At 42.5% G+C, this 18,278-nt stretch overlaps 1 protein-coding gene across 1 annotated transcript in view; it reads left to right on the top strand.

Moving 5' to 3' along the window:
- The window catches only part of IL12RB1 (interleukin 12 receptor subunit beta 1), a 163,516-nt gene that overhangs the window by 53,852 nt on the left and 91,386 nt on the right, over positions 1-18,278 (top strand). The window contains exon 6 of the mRNA XM_089670055.1: positions 7,702-7,812. Within this exon, the coding sequence (XP_089526181.1) occupies positions 7,702-7,812 (111 nt within the window). The remainder of the gene's footprint in view (positions 1-7,701; positions 7,813-18,278) is intronic.

Raw genomic sequence — 18,278 nt, forward strand, 5'->3', positions numbered from 1 at the left:
GCAGTGAGCCCACCAAAAAGCATATTATCTGAGGCCAGGGTATTCCCCACCCTGCAGCCGCGTGTATACAAGGGTCAGCCCAGTACAGTGGCAGATTCTTGGCAGGCTCACTCAGGTAGGTGAATAGGATCCAAACATGCCCAAAGTATCAACCCTAGAAATGAGTAGTGAAACACTTCCTCTGCAGTTCAAACACATGACATCATCTGATGCAGTATGTGGCAAAGGAAGTGAGTAAGTATGAGCTTGGCCATGTTTGGATCCTATTCCGAACCCACCTGAGCGAGTCCACCAAAAAGCAGCTGTCACTGTATTATCTGAGGCCAGCGCACTCCCCACCCTGCAGCCGCATGTATACAAGGGTAGGCCCAGTACAGTATCAGATTCAAGGCAGGCTCACTCAGGTGGGTGATTAGGATCCAAACATGCCCAAAGTATCAACCCTAGAAATGAGTAGTGGAACACTTCCTCTGCAGCTCCTGTGTTTACAAATGGCAGCAGGAAGTCAGTAAGCCATCACAGTGGCTCCCTGAGTACAGGACAATTCTGCAGTGTTTTGTGTATGTTCCAGCATGAAAAAGGTCTGGAAAAACACTTTTCATGCAAAACGTCACACAACCTCACCTCATCTGCACCGAAACTCTCCGTCAAATTATAAAAAGAAAAAAAAAAATCTAAATAAAAAACAGAAATATGGAAAATAAAAACAAATAAAAAAAAATTGAAGCTGGGAATCTCCTATTCTGTGGCTGCCCAGGCCAGAGACTTCCGCTAGATTATAATATTATAATTATTGGGAAGGGGTGCGGTGCAAAAAGCTTAGACAAAGAGGGGCTCAGAATGCCAGTCTTGGAGGTGGTAATTTTTGCAGCTCCAGATTTGCTCTCTCAAACAGCACAAGCAACCTGGATGCAGGGCAAGCCAGAAGTTCCTGTGAATACTGTGCAAGCTCTGACCATATTTTCTAACCTGGACACCTGGGGTGTCCATGGGGTGCTCACTTCTGAGAGTATCCAAATCAGCCCTGAACCTGAGGTAGTCAGCAATCATGTGGTTCAGGGGCTGTCTATTAGTGGCACCTAAAACCAGGTCTGGCTGATGTGGTTTAAGGGCCCTCTCATAGTGATCAGTTCTTGATGCTCTTTTGAGTCTAAAAAGAGATACAAAAAGGCATGAAAAATGTAACTATTTAAATCATATGGAACTCTTCAGACCAATGCGTTGCAGATGCATGCATTTATAAAAGTCCTGCATGTTTGGTGCATGTAAGCTCTCCAAAAAGCACCTCCTAATTGAAATGAATGGTGTGCTGACTGGAGTCAGGCAACCAGAAAATACACCAAAAATGCATCTAAAACACATATGCTTTTTACTATGTTTTTCAATGGAGCAGTGTGAAGAGGCCCTAAAAAACTCTGAAAAGGAGTGCTGAGGCAGCTGCTTGTTCCTGGGTGCTATTTTCATAGCTATTGTCTAAAGCACTAAACAAACGCTCTGGGGAGGACTGTGAAGGTGAACTGAGGACATTGATGACTAACACCAATATCCTTAATTCACACCACAGTTCTCAACAAATTGGTCTTTGTTCACATAATAAGGGTGCATTTATAACAGTTGACAAAAAATAAAAAACAACAAAATAACATTTGAAATTAAAAAAATGTACATGTTCTTTCCCTATTTGCATACCTGATACTTTGAGGTTGAAGTTTTATAGACGATAGAAAAAATAACAGCAGATTAAAAAATGTAAACAGACAAGTAATACAACGATGTACCCAGTGTTAAAAGTGCAAACAATGTTTTTCCTATTTTCTATAAAACTGCAAAAAACAAAACATGGAAAAAATGCAAAAAAAATAAAAGAAGGGACAAAAATGTAAAACAAATCCACAATATGGTGGTACTTTTTTTTTAATTACATCATGTGCAGTCAGGCACAGTGATCATGATTCTAAATCTTGTGTTGAAAAAAACAAATTCGCAAAAAACGAGCAAATAACAAAGAAAAAAATACATGCTATCTTCACACCTTTTTTACGCTTTTGTCTAAAAATCAGTTAAGCAAAAAACTACACCCAAAAGCAAACAAAAGGCACTCAGAAGCAATTCAAAGTCTTTAAAAGTCTTGAAAACAACCTTAAAAGCGACCTTCTCCTAATATTTCCATTACCTTTAAATATTTCTATTGATTTTACCTTTTTGTTGTCAATTGCCCCAAAGACCATTCCTTCAATATGCAACAAAATTCCTTTGAAATGTGTGTAAACACTGCCAAATTGTCCATGAAATGGTCAAGATGATGTCACTCAATTGTTCATTTTAAGCATTGCTATTGATTTTAACTGTGTTTAACCACTTGCTCTCCTGAGGATTTACCCCCCTTCCTGACCAGGCTATTTTTTGCGTTACGACGCTGCATTATTTTAACTGACAATTGCGCGGTCATGCAACGCTGCACCCAAATTAAATTGACGTCCTTTTTTTCCCACAGATTTCTGTAGGAGGTATTTGATTGCAAGTGCGGTTTTTATTTTTTGTGCTATAAAAAAAAAATTTGAGAAGAAAAAAATATTTTTTACATTTTGCTATTAAACATATCCAGTAAAAAATGAAAAAAATCAAATTTTGTTATAAATTTAGACCAAAATGTATTCTGCTATATGTTTTTGGTAAAAAAAATCCCAATAAGTGTATATTGATTGCTTTGTGTGAAAGTTATAGCATCTGCAAACTATGGCATAGATCAGGGGTGTTTCATCATATCTCTACCTTTGGGAGTCATGCTTGTAACTGTCAATCTTGCAATGCTTCATGGGACTTGTAGTTTGGCAACAGCTGGAGGGCCGCCAGTTTGACACCCATGGTATAGATCATGGAATTTACACAGCTTTTACTTTCTGACTGCCTATAAAATTTCTTGAGGTGCTAAAATACCAGGACAGTACAAGCACCCCCAAATTACCCCTTTTCGGAATGCAGACACCCTAAGCTATCTGCTGAGAAGCATACTGAGTCCATGGAAGATTTATTTTTTCCACGAGTTTTTGCAAAATGACAAAAACATTTTTTTTTTTACACAAAGGTGTCACTTAAATGATATATTGCTCACACAAGCCCATGGGTAAATGTGGAATTACACCTCAAAATACATTCTGCTACTTCTACTGAGTATGGGGATACCACATGTGTAAGACTTTTTGGGAACCTAGCCACATACAGGAGCCTGAAATCCAATGACCACTTTGAAAGCCTGCAGGTGCGTAACATCCTCATTTCATTTCCTCACTATCTATCACAGTTTCAAAGGCACTGAAATGCCAGGATAGCACCAAACCCCCCCCCCCCAAATTACCCCTTTTTAGAAAGTAGACACCCCACGGAATTTAAAAAGAGGCATGATGAGTATTTTACAGATCTCATTTTTTCTCACAAGGTTTTAAAATATAAAAAAAGAAAAGAAAAAATATGTTTTTGTTTTTTTTCTTCCAAATTTTCCAAAAACTTGTGGCAACAAACGAGATCTGCAAAATACTCACCATGCTTCTTATTAAATTCCTTGGGGTGTCTACTTTCCAAAAAGGGATCATTTTCCAAAAACTTGTAAAAAAATAAATTCTTCTATTGACTCAACATGCCTCTCAGCAACTAGTTTGGGGTGTCTACTTTCAAAAAGGGGTAATTGTTTTTGGAGGGGAAGGGGGTATTTTATTCCGAGCATTAGAAGTTTTTGCCACACATCACTCACTCTTCTAACCACCTGAAGACCAAGCCTTTTCTGACACCTTTTGTTCACATGAAACAAATCTGTATTTTGTGCTAGGAAATTACTTTGAACCCTCAAACATTATATATGTGTTTAAAGCAGACACCCTAGTGAATAAAATGGTGGGTGCTGCAATTTTTTTATGTCACATAGTACTCGAGCAACGATTTTTCAAAATCAAATAAATAAAAAAAAATACACCTTTTTTACTCTTAATGCACAAAAACACAATATATTGGCCAATTATTTGGTAAAGTATAAAAGATGATGGTATGCTGAGTAAATAGATACCAAACATGTCATGATTTAAAACTGTGCATGCCCCGTGCAATAGCGACAAACTGCATACATTTTTAATATCCATAGGCAACGCTTTAAAAGCCTTTACAAGCTACAATTTTAGATTTACAGAGGGTTTCTAGTGCTAGAATTACTGCCCTTGATCTGACGTTCGTGGCGATACCTCACATGCATGGTGCAACCACTATTTATATACAGGCACAGTGCAGTGGCTGAGCACAGCCATCCAGAGCAGTGTGCCCGAGCTGACAGGGAGGAGGACTGTTGGTAAACAAAGCAGCCCTCCTCCCCTTCGGTGATTGTTGGTAATCACTGGGCGCTTGTGGGTAATCACAATTGACATCAGCGGCCGCGAATGGTGGGGCAGGTAGGGAGCGCGCAAGGCTCTCGCGCGGTCCCTACTCTACACAGCAATTTACTCTAATAATTGACAGCTTCTCCTCGAACTTCTGTCATTGGGGTGGGGCAGTGGGCAGCCAGCAGCTATAGCATTGGGAACATGTTACACATTCCACCCTAAGAACAGGCCCTTACTGCTCTTTAGCCACATCTCGACTGCCCTATAGCAGATATACTGCTACAGGGCAGCAGGGTGTGCAAAATCACGTATATATTTACTTGATTTTATATTTATAGGTAGGGGGCGCGCATGCACCCTACCATCGCCGCCATTCGCGGCTGTCGATCACCGGGTCCCAGCCGGTGATTTCCTGCCAACGCTCGGTGATTACGACTATCTCCGATGGGGAGGAGGACTGCTTTGTTTACTAACAGTGCTCCTCTCTGTCAGCTCAGGGACACTGCTCTGGATGGTTGTGCACAGCACAGCATCCAGAGTAGTGTGTTTACAGTGAAGCACCAAAATACCGAATTCATTTACCAATTAATTTACACGTATTGGGATTTTTTTTTAGCAAAGACATGTAGCAGAATACATTTTGGCCTAAATTTTATGACGAGATTTTATTTTTTTAAATTTTTTTACTGGACATGTTTAATAGCAAAAAGTCAAAAATAATGTGTTTTTTCTCAAAATTGATGGCTTTTTTTTTTATAGCGCAAAAAATATAAAACACACAGGTGATCAAATACCACCGAAAGAAAGCTCAATTTGTGGGAAAAAAGGACATAAATTTCATTGGGGTGCAGTGCTGCATGACCTCGCAATTAAAGTAACGCAGCACCGTAACGCAAAAAATGGTCTGGTCAGGAAGAGGGGTAAATCCTCAGGAGGGCAAGCGATTAAACAGATCTAATGATGTAGCTCCTATTAGAAGAACCAAACAGTTTTCGATACGTTTTCAGAACAAGTGATCATATGGTGTGTACATTGTTAAAACTGCATAAAAAAAGGATGTAATACTTCAAAGAGTGGTGGGGAAGCAGCAAAACCTTTAGCCTCCAAAAAGCTTGTATCTGAAGGCCCAAAGAAGTAGGAAAATGCAAAAATATAAATTGGGCCCCTGCAGGTTAATGTCATAATGTGCTAGTACAGGGCTTGAAATTTCCACTCGCCTGCTCACCAATGGCGAGTGGAAATTATGGTGGGGGCAAGTGTGTCCCCCAGGGCCGTCTTGCTGAGCAGGCTCGGAGCTCAGGCTGGATCTGTCATTGGCACTGGGAGCCGTCAGACTGCTCAATAGCTGCGCGCAGTGAAAGCAAAGCAAGGAGTGTGTGCTGTGCTCTGTCTCCCCCTAGAGTGCAGTACCCAGATCTGTGAGTGAACAACGAAGTACTGCAACTTTTTATGGGGGGTGGGGTGGTGGTGTGTGTGTACGTGTACATGTGTGTGTGTTTGTGTGTGTCTGTGTATGCATGTACAATTGTACATGTGTCTGTGTGTATGTACATGTGTGTATCTGTACATGTCTGCGTGTATGTACATGTATGTGTGTGTGTACATGTGTCTGTGTGTGTATGTACATGTGTGTGTGTGTGTTTGTGTTTATTGTGTGTATGTACGTACATGTGTCTGTGTATGTATGTACATGTGTCTGTGCATGTATGTACATGTGTCTGTGTGTATGCATGTCTGTACGTGTCTGTGTGTGTATACATGTGTCTGTATGTGTGTGTTTGTACATGTGTCTCTGTGCGTGTGTGAACATGTTTCTGTGTGTGTGTACAGGTGTCTCTGTTTGTGAGTGTTTGTTGGTGGCGAGTAACTCTAAGGCCTGGCTAGTAGCTCAGGACTTGAAATTTTAAGCCCTGTGCTAGTATACATACTAGCACATTATGACAGACTTACCATAAAACAAAGCTCTCCAGTGGCACGCTGCCACCACTGACAGGGTTTCCATCTTCAACTGGTCTTCCTTTCGGGTTCGCGGGTGCAGGTCATTTGAATGGCCGAGCCCCGAGGACATCAGTCCCGTGCATGCTCTCTCAATGGACAGCATGACCTTCTTTGAGAGCGCAGTGCGCATGCATTGGTGAGGTCATCAGCTGCTACTAAAGTAAATATCTCCTAAAAGGTGCATGTTTAGGTGATATTTACTGTACCTACAGGTAAACCTTATTATAGGCTTACCTGTAGGTACTGTATAAACAAAAAAAGTGGACTTTACTATGGCTTTGGGGTGGGTTTAAATGCATAGAAAAAAAAACAAATTCTTCCGTCAATGCAAAACAGCAAATCTCCCATGCCAGTTATTGTATTCTTTCAGCAAGCACCCGCGGCTGTTAGAAAACAGAAAATGAAGGTAAATATGAGTTGCTGCGGGAGAGGGGAGGTTCTGCAGTTAATACAGAATCTATTGTTTTGCTGTACATGGGTACAGCACAAGTGCACTTTAATATATGAAAAACATGTATTGCAATGTCTACGGAATATGTGTCTATTTTATGTCCCTTTTTAACATGTTGTTTTTCAAAAGTTAGGCAGTGTTTTAAGGTACACATTTTTGTTGCACTGTCAAAAGAAAGAAAATACCACAAGACTTTTTCAGCTAGGTATTTTGGTATCGTTATTATGGGGTAGAAACAGTTTTCTTTTTAAAGGCATAGTGCTTCATCATTTTTCAGAAATGACAGTAAAATTCACTTTTTTTGTATTCATATTTTTATGATTTTGTTTTATAATTGAGCAATTTTTGTGTTGTTTAAAATAAAATGACATAAAAGAAATGCATTTTGTGAGAGAAATAAACAAAATGTATCTTAAAATACAGTTGAGTTCAAATCATTTATAACTTCTGTTGCCTAGCATTGGAATTGGGACAGTGAAATACTGTATAATACCAAATATAATATGGGCAGATTTACTTTCACTGGTTGACTAGATGACACTGGAAAATAAATTAATTAAATCAATAAAAAAAAACCCACCAAACTTCAAGGGGCACTGTGATAACCTGTAGTATTCTTCCTTTTGGTTCTAATGGTCTGCATCACCATACCAAAATATGCTTTTTAATGCTGCTCTGTCGCTCAATTTTTCTTCAGATGTTTGGAACACTAAATCAGTGATTATCAAAAATGAACATGTACTATGTACTGTATTTGGACAATCATAATTTACCTTTTAATTTCATCTTTTCTTTGTAATTGATTCAACTAAACTCTTTTTTTCTTCAATGTGAAAGATGATTTGTCAATATCATGTTTACTTACAACATAAAATTATTTTTCTACAGAAAGTTGCATAATTAAGCTTGATGGTGACAAAGAGCATTCCATTAAAATCCGCCAGAAGTATAAAGAAAGTGTTTGGAGTGAATGGAGTCGCTCAGTATTTATTCCTGCAGGTAAAATTGACTAAAAGGGAAGGTATAGCCTTTCTGTATATACGTTATAAATTTTACTATGTCCAGGATTCTACAAAAATACAAAAACTAGATTAATATGAAGTATTGCATATTTATCATTTTTATTTTTAACTTTTGCACCCACAAAAGGTCTAACTATTACCATGCTAGCTTTCTGTTTTACTAAGAAAGACCCATTTTGTTTACAGAACACACGCAAATAATTTAATCACTTGCCCTCCAGAGGATTTACCCCCCTTCCTGACCAGGCCGTCTTTTGCATTACGGCGCTGCGTTATTTTAAGTGACAATTTCACGGTCATGCAACACTGCACCCAAATGAAATTTACGTCCTTTTTTCCCACAAATAGAGCTTTCTTTAGTATTTGATTGCCTGTGCGTTTTAAATTTTTTGTGCTAGAAAAAAAAACACCTACAATTTTGAGAAAATAACAGTATTTTAGACTTTTTGCTATTATTATGTCCAGTAAAAAATTTTAAAAATCAAATTATGTCATAAATTTGAGCCAAAATGTATTCTGCTCCATGTCTTTCCTAAAAAAAAATCCCAATACGTGTAAATTAATTGGTTTATATGAAAGTTACAGCGTTTACAAATGATACTGGGATTTTTTTTTTTACTAGTAATGGCGGCGATCAGCAGGACTGCGGGACTATGGCAGACATTCTGACACTGGGGGGAACTGACTAACTGCCACTGACATCCCCAGTGATACCAATACAGTGATCAGTGATAATAAGCACTGACACTGGGCAGGAAGGGGTTAACATGTGGGGTGATCAAAGGGATAACTGTGTGCTGTTTTACTGTAAGCTGTGTGTGTGCTTTCAACTGTAAGCACACTGCTTTGTATGGCTCTCTATGCAGAGCCATGCAAAACAGTGTGCAGGAGCTGACAGGGGAGAGAACTCTATTGTTCACATACAGGTCTTTCCCCCGTCGGTAATGTTCGGCGATCACCGGGTGCCGGCGAGTAATCACTGGCCGGGACCCGATGATTGACAGCCGAGGCCACGAATAGCAGCACAGGTAGGGAATGCGCATGGCTCACGCACGCGCCCCCTACCTGGAAATGCTAAATCACGTATATATATATCTAATCTTGCACACTCCTGCCACCCTGTAGCAGTATATTTGCTATAGGGCGGGGGGGGAAAGCGGTTAAAGGAGGGGCATATTTCCCTTCTTTCCTGCTCTGTTCATACAGCTCAATATAGGTTTGAAGCAGTATTATTCTCAAAACCAAAAATGTAATATATTGCAACTCACCCATCATTTGATGTGGTGGCTGTGTCAGTTTTTCTTTTTTTCCCCCTCTATTTTCTCCTGGTGATCTGGCCAGTAACAAACCTCCTTTATTAGAATGCCCCCACTCTGGATGAATGAGCACAGGTGCACCTTTGGACAACAGCATTGGTAGTCTGGGGGCGGGGAGTGTTAAATATACTAGTCGATTTCGATACACTAACAAACTGAAGCCAATCTCCAGCTAACACTTTATAGGCCATTACCACAACAGTTTTTCCTTTTGGGATAAAAGTTTTACATAAATAAATGATAACTGAGACAATTTGCAGAACAACTCACTGGCTGGATCACCAGATAAAAGTCAAAGAAAGAAAGCCTAAAAAAAGAAAACTAGTGTAGCCAACACATCTTAGAATTGGTAAGCTGCAATATAATAAATGTTTGCTTTTGGGTTTAATACCGCTTTAAACTTAGGTTTTAGAAAAGGATCAGCTGCTTTATAGGTAAATCCTGTACTTAATGACATGAAAGTGAATGATATGAAAACATTACTGGAACCCTAATAAATACATCTGCAAACTCAAAAATGTGAACAATTAACCTATTCATGAAAAGTCAAGGACTGGAATGTAGAAAATGTCAGATACTTCGCTGAACTGATGAGTCAAAATTTAAACTTTTTGTCCATAACAGAAAGCATTTTATCCACTGAAAGTCTGGAGAATCATCTAATGTCTTCAGGCAAATAATTTCCTGAGGGTCTTGTCTAAAAGCTGACATATACTCCATATGGAATGGGCTTCCATATTTTTGCATGATTTATTTGTTATAGCAGAATCCTTCTTTCATTCTTTACATGACTGGGTTGTTAATATTTCTGGCTATGCTTTTGTTTGGAAAGACAAGGTAAACCAAAAGGGTGGTTGTATCTGTCTGTAAGTCCCCTTTCACACAAGCGGACCTATGGGGTCTGCCTCTCCATTTTTCAGGCGGACCCGATCAGTCCATCCATAAACTACTATGGACCAGCGGGCGTCCTGCCAGCATCCAATCTGATCCTGTATGCCAAAAACATTCCCCATCTGTCCAGTGGATCGGATGACAATCAAGTGGAAACAGGAAGGTGGTCTGTTTCCATCTGACTGCCCCATTGAAATCAGCTGCCAGTATCTGTGTCCGCTCTGCAGCAGCAGAGCAGACAGAGACCTGTCATCCGCCTGCTCAAGGGAAATCAGTGGAGAGATTCCCCGCTGAGCAGGTGGATGACACTGACAGATCCACCCCATCTGAAAGGGGCCTAAGAAGTGATCTAACAGTGGACATGAAGGAGAATTTCAGTCTCTATACAATTATAACAAATGTTCACATAATATAAAATCTGTGTAGCAGTGACCATAACATGAATCAATACAAATATATCCCCATGCGCAATATGGTTGTATGGCTAAAAATAAAACTCATATTGCAAATGAATGATGGATGGAAAAGAAAACAAAACACCTACAAATCCCTTAAATATAATAATAGTGAAAAGTCCAGGCTTTGCAGTCCTAAGCCTGGGACATTGCATATGGTCTTGGCAAGGGAGTAGGAGGGTGAGGTTAGTAAGGAGGAGAGGGTACAGGTGCAGGAGAAGTAGCAAAGGTTTCTAGAAATGTAACATGAGCTTTAACAGAAAACACCTATTGTTTCATCTCCTCAATCTCACTCTTTAAAGCTCTTTCAATGCGGAAAACGAGGGCATCTGGGTCCTGTTTAGTGGACAGAGAGTTCAGGACATCTCTCAGGTCAGTGCTCAGCTGGACCCTAATGACTTAGAGGCCAAAGGGGGAGGTTAGGAAGAGGGAAGACCAGTGTGTGGAATGGGGAAAATCTTGGGCTGAGGGCCCATCTTGCTGAGCCAGCAATGCAAGGCTTACCGTGCTTTATCTCAGATGTTGATGCTGTTGTAGTGGAAGGTCGAGTGGGTGCCATATCTGCTGGGGCAGGGTCCAACTCATGCAGAGTCTTGGCTAGGAGGATCAGCAAGCCAGTATGTTTAACAGACTTAAAAGAGAAGTATGTTTTTTTTTTTAGAAATCATACTTACCTAGGTGGATGCAGCATCGGTCCGATGCTACATCTGTCCGCTGCTGACTCTAAGACTGATCGATCAAAGACCGCTGATCGCTCAGTTCTCAGTACTCTGTGAGAAGAGAGCTGGTGACTGTCAGTCACCACCCTCTGCTCTTCCCCCACCCAGCGCTCACTAGAGTGCTGGGCTGGGGAAGGGGCGGGAGTGGCTGGCTCAGGCTCCAAGCAGATTGCTGAGAGGCTGCGCCAGGTGCTGATCCAGACTTCTGGGTGGATCCTAACCATATGGTTGGGATCTTTCCCCAGCCTAGACTGGCTCTGTGACATCAGCCAACAGTACTCCTAAGATCCACAGGAGAAGTACAGCCAAACAAGCTTTGGCTGTACTTCTCCTTTAAATGATCCAGGGGCCTGTTTCGAACCTGGCAAGGGTTCTGTGGGTGAGAATAGATGCCAAAGCTGTAAAATGGCCTCTGTGGCATAGAGTTCCTTTATAAATCGTGCTTAGCCATACCCCCAGCATTTGTGTTTTTGGCCTTCAAGTGCATAAGTTTACACTAATCGATATTAAATGTAATTTTCTATATAGTTGCTCAATCAAACAGTATATTCAGGACTGTTTGTAAGTTAGAGACATCTTTTAGGGACTTTATTCCACTACATAGCTTGGTGTCATCTGCAAACATATATATTTTTAAATAGGCTAAAAAGTAAAGGTCACTGAACCTTGTGGTACACCACTAACAATCTTAAGCTCACCACAAGCGTTACAACCTGATTGTTAGATCTCTGTTAGAGATATCAACAAACATTTAGGGTAAGGGCTTTCCTGATACAGATTGACTGGATAGTTTAGGTAAGTTCTCATATTACATAGGTTTGGTACATCTAAAGTTGATTGTACAGAGATAATGTGGTCAGGTTGCAATGTGTATGTGTTGAGCCTTAGACTATTCAGACCATGAATCATTAATCACTACTCACGGAATACGGTTTTTAACCACTTGCCGCCCTGCCACTGTAGAAAAATGGTGGCAGGGCGGCATGGGCAGGCAAAACCACGTTTTAAAACGTGTGTTTTGTAAACAGGTAGGGGGCGCGCGCGAGGCGTGCTGCCGCCCTACCTGTCCCGCCGATCACAGCCACGGATATCAGTCGCCGGGTCACAGCCGGTCCTTACCGGCTATCTCCCGGCGATCGGCGGCAATCAGTGACAGAGAGCACAGCTGCAGTAGCTGTGCTTTCTGTCATTTCCCTGACAGCTCGAAGACAAGCTGATCGGGATCCCGATCAGCCGTGTCCCCTGCAGTTTACCCCCCCCGCCCCCTAGTAAAACACTCCCCCTCACACAGATAACCCTTCCCTGCAAAATAAACTTAACCCCTTCCTCCCCAGTGCCATTAGTACAGTGTCAGTGGGTTTTTTTTTGCACTGATCACTGTATTGGTGTCACTGGGGATGTCAGTGACCCCAAGTCAGTACCCCCCCAGTGTCAGAATGTCCGCCGCAGTCCCGCAGTCCCGCCATAAGTTGCTGATTGCTGCCATAAGTCCCTGATCGCCGCCATAAGTTGCTGATCACCGCCATTATTAGTATAAAAAAAAACTAAAAATCCCAGTATATATCTTTCCTGCCATTTGTAAATGCTATAACTTTCATGTAAACCAATTAATTTACACGTATTGGGTTTTTTTTTTTAGCAAAGACATGTCGCAGAATGCATTTTGGCAGAAATTTATGACTAAATTTGATTTTTAAATTTTTTTTTACTGGACATGTTTTATAGCAAAAAGTCCAAAATATAGTTTTTTTTCCTCAAAATTGTCAGCCTTTTTTTTTATAGCGCAAACAATAAAAACTGCACAGGTGATCAAATACCACCGAAAGAAAGCTCAATTTGTGGGGAAAAAAAGGATGTAAATTTCATTTATGTACCGTATTGCATGACCGCGCAATTGGCCGTTAAACTAGCGCAGCGCTGTATAGCAAAAAAATGGCGTAAATTGCAGTATCTATACCATAGTTTGTAGACGCTATACCTTTCACACAAAGCAATCAATATACACTTATTGGGATTTTTTTCCCAAAAACATGTAGCAGAATACATTTTGGCCTAAATTTAAAACCAACTTTGAGTTTACTATATATTTTTTATAGCTGAAAGTAAAAAATATTGTTTTTCTTCAAAATTTTTGGCATTTTTTTGTTTATAGCGTGAAAAATAAAAAGCGCACAGGTGATCAAATACCACCAAAAGAAAGCTCTATTTGAATGAAAAAAAGGACGTAAATTTCGTTTGGGTGCAGCATTGCATGACCGCACAATTATCAGTTGAATTAGTGCAGCGCCGAGTAGCAAAAAGAGGCCTGGTCATTAAGGGGGGTAAATCCTCTGGAGGTCAAGTGGTTAAAACCATATTCAGAGAGTTTTCTAATCATTCACAGACTGAATTTTCTAAGCATAGGTATTAGCTGCCTGTGTGCAACTGTGTCATTTGCTTTTGCAAGTCCACATATACTATATCCACAGCCACTCCTGTTTCTTTGTTTTTGCTTACTTTGTCATAAAAAGAAAAAAGATTTGTATGACAACTTTGGTCTTTTAGGAATCCATGCTATTGCTTGTAATATTGCAGCAGAAACTCATCTAAGCGGTCCTTTATCAAACGCTCCAGTATCTTTCTGACAATAGAAGTTCAACTTCATTTGCCAGTTGCTGGATGCCCAAACTATAGAGAATGCATTACTAGATCTATTAATTACAAATAACATGGATCTGGTCACAGATGTGGAAATACGGGACAACTTGGAAACCAGGTAATAACATTCAGTGTAAACCATAGGAGAGGGAGGCACATGGGTAGTACAAAAACACTACATTTCAAAAGAGACAACTTTTCAAATCTGCCCACAATACTACAAGATTTTAAATGGGTTCAAATCCTAGAAATACTGAACACTGAGGAAAAATGGGAGTGCTTTAAGTACATATTAAATAAAGGTATCATCCAGTGCATTCCAATGGGCAATAAATATAAAAGAGCAAAGGTTAAACCTGGGTGGTTAAACTGTAATGTTAAAAGACAAATTAAGAATAAAAAAAAGGCCTTTAAGAAATATAATGCAGATGGGACATCGTCGGCTTTTCAACACTACAAGGAATGCAATAAGAAATGTAACAACGCAATCAGGGCAGCTAAAATAGACTACAAGAGACACATAGCAGTGGAGAGTAAAAAAAATCCCCCCAAAATGTTTTAAATATATTAACAATCAGAACATATTGTCCCCACAAATGATGATGAAGGGATGTTGGTTACAAATGACAAGGAGAAGGCAACTGTACTAAATGCATTCTTTTCCTCAGTTTTTACAAATGAAAAGTAGGGGTATAGTAGTCAAGATTGTATCATTAGTAATGCATCTCAGAATGCACCTTTGTGGCTAACAGTGTTCTAAAAAGACTTGAAAAGCTTAACGCAAATAAGTTACCAGAAACAGATGGCTTACACCTGAGAGTCTTCAAAGAACTCAGTCAGGATATAGCCAGGCCGCTATTCCTAATTTTTATGGACATCTTACTGACAGAAATGGTACCAGCTGATTGGCGAAGGGTCAACGTGGTTCCAATATTTAAAAAAGGGCCAAGATATATTTCTGGAAACTAAAGGCCAGTCAGTCTAACATCGATAGTATGCAAACTATTGAAGGGGATGATACGGGACCATATCCAAGAATTTTCTGATGAAAACCGAATCATTAGTAGTAATCAGCATGGACTTATAAAAAGTCATTCTTGCCAAATCTATCTGTTAATACTCTACGTGGAAGTGAATTACCATCTAGGTAAAGGGATGCCAGTGGGTGTGGTATATCTGGACTTTGCAAAAGCATTCGCTATGGTCCCCCATAAATGCCTAATTGGGAAACTGAGGTCCGTAGGCATGGACCATAGGGTTTGTATATGGATAGAAAACTGGTTACAGGGGTACATCCAGAAGGTGGTGATAAATAGCGTATACTCAGACTGGTCCAGAGTGGCAAGTGGGGTACCACAGGACTCTGTACTGGGAACAGTTCTGTGTAATTTCTCTATAAATGATATAGAGGTTCGTATAAATAGCCTAATCTCAGTGTTTGCTGATGATACAAAACTAAGTAGAGCAATAACTTCACAACTGATTACAGAAACTTTACAAGAAAACCTCAATAAAATAAAGGGATGGGAAGATACTTGGTAAATGAGATTTAATGTTAAAAATGTAATGTAATGTACTTAGAGGCTAAAAATATGAACACGATAGGGGGAGAACTTCTGGGGGAATCTAGGATGGAAAAAGATCTGGGGGTCTTAGTAGATGATAGGCTCAGCAATGGTGGGCAATGCCAAGTTGCAGCATGCAAAGCCAGCAGTATATTAGCACGCATAAAAAAAGGATATTTACTCAAGAGAAAAAACTATAATCCTGCCACTTCATATAACTCTGGTTCGGCCACACCTGGAGTATGCCATCCAGTTCTGTTCACCAGTCCGCAGGATGGATGTGCTGGAACTGGAGAGAGTCCAGAGAAGAGCAACAAAACTAATAAGGGGACTGGGGGATCTCAGTTACGAAGAACGATTACAAGCACTAAACTTATTTTCCCTGGAGAAGAGATGCTTAAGAGGAGATATGATAGCAATATATAAACATCTTAACCACTTCCCGTCCGGCCGCTGTTTATAAACGGCAGGACGGGACATCTACAGGAGCGGGTTGCCGTCTCTAAACGGCACCTTGTGTCTGAGGCTCGTGCGCGGCTCCTAGAGCGCGCACCCGCGAGCCCGATGATCGCCGAGTCCGACGGACTCGGTAGATTACGTGACATGGTATGGGACCAATGAAATCGGTCCCATACCATGTGATCAGCTGTGTCCAATAAGGACACAGCATAAGTGTAAACAAAAGCCGCATGGTGCGGCTTCCGCCTCCTTCTCCTCTCACGGAGTTGTCTGTGAGAGGAGAAACAGCCAAGAGGAGGTAGTAGACACCTGATCGCCCCTAAAGTGTCCCTGATCGCCCCTAAAGTGTCCCTGATCGCCCCTAAAGTGGCCCTGATCACCCCAATAAGTGGCCCTGATTGCCCCAACAAGTGGCTTTGCCCATAAGTGGCCCTGATTGCCCCCACAAGTGTCCCTGATTGCCCCCACAAGTGGCCCTGATTGCCCCAACAAGTGGCTTTGCCCATAAGTGGCCCTGATTGCCCCCACAAGTGTCCCTGATTGCCCCCACAAGTGTCCCTGATTGCCCCAAGTGGCCCTGATCGCCCACAAGTGGCCCTGATCGCCCAACAAGTGGCCCAGCAGTGTCCCTGATTGTCAGTGTCCCTGATCGCCACATAGTGGCCCAGCAGTGTTCCTGATCTCCACAGTGTCCCTGATCGTCACAGTGTTCCTGATCGCCACACAAGTGGCCAAGCAGTGTCCCTGATCGCCGCAGTGGCCAAGCAGTGTCCCTGATTGTCACACAAGTGGCCCAGCAGTATCGCCGCAGTGGCCAAGCAGTGTCCCTGATTGCCACACAAGTGGCCCAGAAGTGTCCCTGATTGCCGCAGTGGCCCAGCAGTGTCCCTGATCACCACAGTGTCCCTGATTGCCACACAAGTGGTCCAGCAGTGTCCCTGATCGCCGCAGTGGCCCAGCAGTGTCCCTGATCACCGCAGTGTCCCTGATTGCCGCACAAGTGGTCCAGCAGTGTTCCTGATCGCCACAGTGTCCCTGATTGCCGCACAAGTGGTCCAGCAGTGTCCCTGATTGCCGCAGTGTCCCTGATTGCCGCAGTGGCCCAGCAGTGTCCCTGATCGCCACACAAGTGGCCCAGCAGTGTCCCTGATTGCCGCACAAGTAACCCAGCATTGTCCCTGATTGCCGCACAAGTGGTCCAGCAGTGTCCCTGATCACCGCAGTGGCCCAGCAGTGTCCCTGATCACCGCAGTGTCCCTGATTGCCGCACAAGTGGTCCAGCAGTGTCCCTGATCGCCGCAGTGGCCCTGATTGCCGCAGTGGCCCAGCAGTGTCCCTGAACACCACACAAGTGGCCCAGCAGTGTCCCTGATCACCGCATTGGCCCAGTAGTGTTCCTGATCACCACACAATTGGCCCAGCAGTGTCCCTGATCCCCACATTGGCCCAGCAGTGTTCCTGATCACCACACAAGTGGCCCAGCAGTGTCCCTGATCGCCGGACAAGTGGTCCAGCAGTGCCCCTGATCACCGAAGTGTCCCTGATCACCGCAGTAGTCCAGCAGTGTTTCTGATTGCCACACAAGTGGCCCAGCAGTGTCCTGATCATCGCAGTGGCCCAGCAGTGGCCCTGATCGCCGCAGAAGTGGTCCAGCAGTGTCCCTGATCGCCGCAGTGTCCCAGCAGTGTCCCTGATCACCGCAGTGTCCCCGATTGCTGCACAAGTGGTCCAGCAGTGTCCCTGATCACCGCAGTGTCCCTGATTGCCGCAGTGGCCCAGATCACCACACAAGTGGCCCAGCAGTGTCCCTGATCACCACACAAGTGGCCAGCAGTGTCCCTGATCGCCGGACAAGTGGTCCAGCAGTGCCCCTGATCACCGCAGTGTCCCTGATCACCGCAGTTGCCCAGCAGTGTTTCTGATCGCCACACAAGTGGCCCAGCAGTGTCCTGCTCATCGCAGTGGCCCAGCAGTGTCCATGGTCGCCGCACAAGTGGTCCAGCAGTGTCCCTGATCGCCACAGTGTCCCTGATTGCCACAGTGTCCCTGATCGCCACACAAGTGGCCCAGCAGTGTCCCTGATCACCGCAGTGGCCCAGCAGTGTCCCTGATCACCATACAGTGGCCCAATCAGTGTCCCTGATCACCTTACAGTGTACCTGTTCATAAAGTGTCCCTGATCTCTGCCACACCAGTGGATCCTGTTCACTGCCATCGTCTGTGAGGAGAGAGATCCAGTACAGCTAACTGTGAGTAATTTTCAGCCTTTGCACAGAGTTTACACACACTCACAAAACATTGCCAGCCACCTCACTGTATCTCTGATTTTTGCCCAACAGTGACTAGTGTGAACCAACTGCAGCCAGATATCTGTCCCTCACTGCAACACCATCCTGATCAC

Source organism: Staurois parvus, unplaced genomic scaffold, assembly GCF_062004578.1.
Source record: "Staurois parvus isolate SC_StPar_1 unplaced genomic scaffold, SC_StPar_1.0 ptg000086l, whole genome shotgun sequence".
NCBI lineage: Eukaryota > Metazoa > Chordata > Amphibia > Anura > Ranidae > Staurois > Staurois parvus.